At 53.9% G+C, this 7,309-nt stretch overlaps 1 protein-coding gene across 1 annotated transcript; it reads right to left on the reverse strand.

Moving 5' to 3' along the window:
* Nucleotides 1-5,138: 5,138 nt before the first annotated feature.
* LOC140202272 (5-hydroxytryptamine receptor 1E) lies at nt 5,139-6,233 on the reverse strand. Its single transcript, XM_072267156.1, has one exon. It carries the CDS (start codon nt 6,231-6,233, stop codon nt 5,139-5,141), a length of 1,095 nt encoding a protein of 364 aa, XP_072123257.1.
* Between the last annotated feature and the right edge of the window lie 1,076 nt (nt 6,234-7,309).

Below are 7,309 nucleotides of genomic sequence, written 5' to 3' on the forward strand. Positions count from 1 at the left end.
CCTGATAGCGGGTAGGCTGGTGTCGATGCAGTGTTGGGCAGTTTTCACTTCCTGTCGGCTGCAGTGCAGTTTCCATACCATACAGTGATACACATTGTTGGGATGCTCTCAGCTACCCATCTGTAGAAGGTCGTGAGTATTGATGTGCATAATCCAGCTCTCTTCAGAAAGTAGAGACATTGGTGAGCTTTCTTGACTGTGTCGGATGTGCTCTGGGACCATGGGAGGTTGTGTGAGATGTGCACTCCCAGGGGTTTGAAACTGCTTGTAGTTTCCACTGCTGAGCTGCCGATGTAAAAAAGGGTGTGGGTGGTGCGAGTTCTCCTGAAGTCAGTAACCATCTCCTTTGTCTTGTTGACATTGAGGAAGAGGTTATTTGCCTGGCACCAGGCCTCGAGCTCTTCCACCTCCTCTCTGTTGGCTGCCTCGCCATTGTTGGTGATGAGCCCCACCACTCTGGTGTCATCAGTGAACGTGACAATGTGATCACTCGGGTGTTTGTCCGTGCAGTCGTGTGTGAGCAGAGTGTACAATGTGATCACTCGGGTGTTTGTCCGTGCAGTCGTGTGTGAGCAGAGTGTACAATGTGATCACTCGGGTGTTTGTCCGTGCAGTCGTGTGTGAGCAGAGTGTACAATGTGATCACTCGGGTGTTTGTCCGTGCAGTCGTGTGTGAGCAGAGTGTACAATGTGATCACTCGGGTGTTTGTCCGTGCAGTCGTGTGTGAGCAGAGTGTACAATGTGATCACTCGGGTGTTTGTCCGTGCAGTCGTGTGTGAGCAGAGTGTACAATGTGATCACTCGGGTGTTTGTCCGTGCAGTCGTGTGTGAGCAGAGTGTACAATGTGATCACTCGGGTGTTTGTCCGTGCAGTCGTGTGTGAGCAGAGTGTACAGCAATGGGCTCAGCACACAGCCTGGGGGGAGGGGGGTACCCGTGTTGAGGATGATGGGGAGGGAGGAGTGGTTGTGCACCCTATCTGAGGAAGTCCAACACCCCGTTGCACAGGGGCCTATTTAGAACATGAAGGAGTTTGTTCACCAGGGTCTGCGGGACAATAGTGTTGAATGGTGAACTGAAACCCAGAAGCAGCATCCTGATATAAATGTCATAGTTTTCCAAACGTGTCAGGGCCAGGTGCATGACAGATGGTTCTGACGGTAAGCACATTGGTGAGTGCCCAGTGTGGCAGGAATGGAGTTTTTGATATATGCCATTATCAGCTGTTCAAAGCACTTCGTATGATTGGAGTCAGTGTCACTGGATGGTAGTCGTTTAGTTCTGAAGGTGAAGAGTTCCTTGGTAGAGGGATGGTGATAGCTGATTTGAAGCCTGTGGGGACTGCAGGCTGGACGAGTGAAGTACTGAAGACATCACTGAGCTGGTGTGCACGCTCCCTGTGTACTCGGCCTGGGATATTGTCTGGCCAGCAGCCTTTCCCGAACTGACTGCATCTGCCCACCATCCCCTTCTCACCTGGATCCAACAATCACTGGGCAGCCCTTACCTTCCCCCTCCCACCACTGACTATCTCCCCTCTACACTCTCGATCCTGTGGCACCGAAACGCCTCCACAAATGCTGCCTGATCTGCTGAGTTCCTTCGGCAGTTTGTTTCTTCATAACTCCAGATTACAGCATCTATCGTCTCTTGGGTCTGCATTGTTAAAATGATTTTTAAAAAATTCACACGGTTACACCAAGAACTAAAAGAACTTGCGTAACAATCTAACACTGTTAAGTACAGGTTGTTAAATGTCCCAAAATGTAATTTGCTGAATAATGATTCTAACCCTGTAAAGCCCATAGTTAAGGTCTGGTGCCCCTATTGCATGTGTGCAAACTCAAAGAACTTCAAATAACTTAATTTTTTAATATAGATGCACAGAGTCATACAGAATGGAAAAAGGCCCTTCAGCCCAACTGGCCCATGCTGACCAAGATTCTGATCAGACCCAGTCCCCTTGGCTTCCCTTTGGTCCGTATCATTCTGAACCTGGGGCTTCCCAACCTTTCTAGTGTCGTGTACCAATACCTTTAAACAAGGGGAATGTGAACCCCTGCTCTAAACCTTTCCTGACTGTGCACATGTTCAAGCACCTTTTAAACTTTGTTAATCCACCTGCCTCAACCATTTCCTCTGGCAGCTCACCCCGTATACCGATCGCTCTCTGGGTTAAAAGCATGCCCCTCGGGCTCCTACTCTCTTCCCTTCACCTTGTAAGTTTATTTACCATATTTTATTTTCTATCTGCATCCCACACACACATATCCCTAGCTTCCATTCACTTTTTGGCCGTTTTGAAGTGCCCAACCTGCCTGGCGCTGTCACTGGGTCCCTGGGCTGCCAATCTGATGGGTTGAGACTGAGCGATGTGTTCCCACAGGGGAAGGAAGCTCCTCAGATTAGAGTAGATTCTGTGTGTCCATCTACATGAGATCACTCTTTGTTCCTTTGTCACTAATCAGAAGGTAGGTGTAAGACAATTCATTTCTTTTCACAGATCTGATCCACGAAACACAGCTATGGCAAATAAAAGCTGAAGTTATATCGTTGCTTTTAAGGTATACCCAAAGAAATGGCAGGATACTCAGCACCTACAGTACAGCTTCCTCTGTTTCTCGTGGACTGGTGTTTGAAGCACCAACCTTCAGCCGAGCACACTGAAGCTCGTAGCCAGGTACAGACATCATTCCTGTCATTAATGGCTATTGGGAGATGGAGGGGCAAGCTACTCGTGTAAGCACTCACACACCACAACTTCATTGAAAGCTAATTTTGTCAGGCAATTGAGAATAGGTAGGGAGGTGATGGGGTGGCAGGGGTTGAGGTTTGGAGGCTTGAGGCGAGGGTGGGATATAGGGTGAGGTTGTGGGATGGGGTGAGGTTGAGGGATGAGGTGAGGTTGAGGGATGGGGTGAGGTTGGAGGATGGGGTGAGCTTGGGGGCTGGGGTGAGGTAGTGGGTTGGGGTAAGGTTGAGGGAGGGGGTGAGGTTGAGGGAGGGGGTGAGGTTGTGGGATGGGGTGAGGTTGAGGGAAGGGGTGAGGTTGAGGGAAGGGGTGAGGTTGGGAGGGGATGAGGTTCGGGAAGGAAGTGAGTTTGGGAGATGGAGTGACTTTGGGAAAGGGGGTTAGTTTGAGGATGGGTGAGCTGAGGAGGGTGAGTTTGTGGGATAGGGTGAGGTTGAGGGAAGGGGTGAGGTTGAAGGAGGGGGTGAGGTTGGGGATGGGGTGAGGTTGAGGGAAGGGGTGAGGGTGGAGATGGGGTGAGGTTGAGGGAGAGGGAGTGAAGTTGAGGAAGGGAGTGAGGTTGAGGGAGAGGGTAAGGTTGGGAGGGGGTGAGGTTGAGGGAGAGGGTGAGGTTAAGGGAGGAGGTGAGGTTAGAGAAGCGGGTGAGGTTGAGGGAGAGGGTGAGGTTGAGAGAGGGGGTGAAGTTGGGAGGGGATAAAGTTGAGGGAGGGGTGAGATTGAGGGAGGGGGTGAGGGTGGGGGAGGGGTGAGATTGAGAGAGAGGGTGAGGTTGGGGAGGGGTGAGGTTGAGGGGGTGAGGTTGAGGGAGGGGGTGAGGGTGGGAGGGGGTGAGGTTGGGAGGGGATGAGGTTGAGGGAGGGGTGAGGTTGGGAGGGGATGAGGTTGAGGGAGTGGGTGAGGGTGGGAGGGGGTGAGGTTGAGGGAGAGGATGAAGTTGAGGGAGTGGGTGAGGGTGGGAGGGGGTGAGGTTGAGGGAGAGGATGAGGTTGAGGGAGTGGGTGAGAGTGAGTGATGGGGTGAGGGTGAGTGAGGGGGTGAGGTTGAGGGAGGGGGTGAGGGTGAGAGGGGGTGAGGTTGAGGGAGAGGGTGAGGTTGAGGGAAGGATGAGATTGAGGGAGTGGGTGAGGTTAAGGGAGAGGATGAGGTTGAGGGAGAGGATGAGGTTGAGGGAGTAGGTGAGGGTGGGAGAGGATGAGGTTGAGGGAGTGGGTGAGGGTGGGAGGGGGTGAGGTTGAGGTTGAGGGAGAGGATGAGGTTGAGGGAGTGGGTGAGGTTGAGGGAGAGGATGAGGTTGAGGGAGTGGGTGAGGGTGGGAGGGGTGAGGTTGAGGGAGAGGATGAGGTTCAGGGAGTGGGTGAGGGGGTGAGGTTGAGGGAGTGGGTGAGGGTGGGAGGGGGTGAGGTTGAGGGAGAGGATGAGGTTGAGGGAGTGAATGAGGTTGAGGGAGAGGATGAGGTTGAGGGAGTGGGTGAGGTTGAGGGAGTGGGTGAGGGTGGGAGGGGATGAGGTTGAGGGAGGGGGTGAGGTTGGGAGGGGATGAGGTTGAGGGAGTAGGTGAGGTTGAGTGAGGGGGTGAGGTTGAGGGAGTGGGTGAGGGTGGGAGGGGGTGTTGAGGGAGAGGATGCTGAGGAAGAGGGTGAGGTTGGGAGGGGATGAGGTTGAGGGAGTGGGTGAGGGTGGGAGGGGATGAGGTTGAGGGAGGTGAGGTTGGGAGGGGGTGAGATTGGGAGGGGATGAGGTTGAGGGAGTGGGTGAGAGTGGGAGGGGGTGAGGTTGGGAGGGGATGTTGAGGGAGGGGTGAGGTTGGGAGGAGATGAGGTTGAGGGAGGTGAGGTTGGGAGGGGGTGAGGTTGGGAGGGGATGAGGTTGAGGGAGTGGGTGAGAGTGGGAGGGGGTGAGGTTGAGGGAGGGGGTGAGGTTGGGAGGGGATGTTGAGGGAAGGGTGAGGTTGGGAGGGGATGAGGTTGAGGGAGGTGAGGTTGGGAGGGGGTGAGGTTGGGAGGGGATGAGGTTGAGGGAGTGGGTGAGAGTGGGAGGGGGTGAGGTTGAGGGAGGGGGTGAGGTTGGGAGGGGATGAGGTTGAGGGAGTGGGTGAGGCTGAGGGAGAGGATGAGGTTGAGGGAGTGGGTAAGGGTGGGAGGGGGTGAGGTTAAGGGAGAGGATGAGGTTGAGGGAGTGAGGGTGGGAGGGGGTGAGGTTGAGGGAGAGGATGAGGTTGAGGGAGAGGGTGAGGGTGGGAGGGGTGAGGTTGAGTGAGGGGGTGAGGTCGGGATGAGGTGACGTGGAGAATGAGCTGAGTGGTGCAGCTAGTGTGGGGACGAGCTGCGGAGTGGGTGGGGGTGTTGGTGGGTTTTGGTCAGGGTGGGGTGGGGGTGTCTGTAAGCGTTAACTGTGCTTTCTGCAGCTAGTAAACTTGCGGAAGGCTAATTTGAAATCCTCGTTGAAGCTGGTGTAGAGGAGGGGATTAATCAGCGAGTTAACATAACCCAGCCAAGTCAGGAAGTCAGCTGCCTTCCGCGAGACCACCCAGAGCTTCACCCCCGCGAGCAGCTCTTTAACGAAGAAGGGCAGCCAGCAGATGATGAACGCTCCCAGGATGAGTCCCAGGACGCGCGCTGCTCTCCGCTCCCTGCCACTGGAGATCTGCGGCGGCTCCTCACCGCTCCCCTGCCCGTTCTCACTGTCCGCCATTTTGACCGCCAGCTGGCTGCGGGTGCTCTCCAGCCCGGGCTCGGTGCTGGGCGCGCCGGACACACGGAAGGTGTGCGCCAGCTTGCAGCTGGGGTAGCTGGGCGACCGGCTCCCAGCAGTGCGGCGGCTGAAGTGTCGGCTGGAGCCACGCTTCTGGTACAGGGTCTTGGCCGCGTGGTAGATGCGATAGTACAGGACGAGGATTAAAGCCAGCGGCACATAAAAGGCTCCAAACGTGGAATAAATGGTGTAGATGGCATGGTCGTGGTTAATTATGCACTGAGGCCTTGTTCTACTAACATCGTGGCTTCTCCAAAACAGCGGCGGTATGGCTATACAAACCGAGATCACCCAGACGGTGACTATCATGGCCACGGCCCGCTTGGCTGTCCTTTTCCCTGCGTACTGCACAGCGTCTGTAATGGCCCAGTACCTGTCCAGGGCGATCACGCACAGGTGAAGGATCGAGCACGTGCAGAAGGTCATGTCGAGGCTTAGCCAGGCTTCGCAGACGACGTGACCGAGAACCCAGGACTCCATGCTGATGTACAGAATACTGACGGGCATCACTGAAATGGCAACGAGCAGGTCTGTGAGCGCCAGGGAGCAGATCAGGTAGTTGGCGGGCTGGTGCAGTTTCTTTGTGATGCAAATAGCAGCTATCACTGCCGAGTTCAATACCGTTGCCAGAAGCATGATCACGGACAGGGTCAATGCCACAACTGTCTTCCTGGTGAATGCTCTCATCTGTTCTGGACAGGAGGTCACTGAGCAGTTGGTGAGGTTCATCGTTTAAAGCAGCCGGAACGTAGGTTTTTTATATTTACCAGGACGTCGTTACTGAGTCATTCTCCAAAGAGTGGGGTTGATCAGGTAAACTTCTCCGCCAGCAGGCAGAAACAAAATCACAAACCCTTACCACAGGAGCCCAGGGCTGCAAAGGAGAAAAAGACCCATGTAAATCTTCTGTAGATACTCTGGGATCGCAGTACTCTGACCACCTGTCCTTGCCCTCTCTATCCCATCCCTGTCCCTCAGAGAGGGTTGCTACTGCTGCCCCATTGGGTGTGTGTAATGAACCAGCTCTGTTAAGTCATGTAATGTCCTGCCTTCTGTTTTGTGTGTGGTGTTTAATGTACAGCCACCCTGCTGGGTTTGGCATATGATACACTGGTTAATCTCGGTCCACTGTATTGGGCTTGGAATGAATGACGAGTGTGGTGGACCACCCATTCCTTTTTGGGTGTAGCACGTTACAAACTTGGGTGTGGGCAGGTGGAGATTCATCGCCACCAAAGGAGTTAAAAGACGCTCCTTCCCTCCACTTGCTGGTCACCCTGGGGTAAGGTTTTGCATCTGATTAGCCCCCAATCAGGGTCATGTGAAGCCAGGGGAGCAGGTGGTGGATGGTCGTTTGAGCAGCCGGTGCACATCACAAGTCCTGGTTATGCGACCACTGACGCCAGGGAGACAATGGCTGGAGTCACCCATTCTGTAAAGACACTGCCCAGAAGAAGGCAATGGCAAACCACTTCTGTAGAGAATTTGCTAAGAACATTCATGGTCACGATTGCCCACATCATACGACATGAATGTAATGAACAAAAGAAATTACAGACTACTAATTTTCATTCAGTATGTGTTGTTATGTAACACCTTGGGAAAGGTTTCACTGCAATGTAATGGATTTTCTGTAGAAGCCGTGTTTGGGTTATGGTTTGAGATAATGGGTGCTTTGGAATGTGAGCTGTCCACTGAGGGGAGTGTGCTTTTGCGTTGTGTGCCTGACACCGGGGTGAGCTGGGTCCTTTGTTCGTCGAGAGACAAAGAGAGAAGACGCTGGAGAGAAATGGTCATAGGATTCG

The sequence above is a fragment of the Mobula birostris genome, chromosome 8 (assembly GCF_030028105.1).
Source record: "Mobula birostris isolate sMobBir1 chromosome 8, sMobBir1.hap1, whole genome shotgun sequence".
NCBI lineage: Eukaryota > Metazoa > Chordata > Chondrichthyes > Myliobatiformes > Myliobatidae > Mobula > Mobula birostris.

What these genes read in the sequence shown, in the direction of transcription:
- LOC140202272 (XM_072267156.1), bottom strand. Translation starts at nt 6,233, where the DNA reads ATGAACCTCACCAACTGCTCAGTGACCTCCTGTCCAGAACAGATGAGA.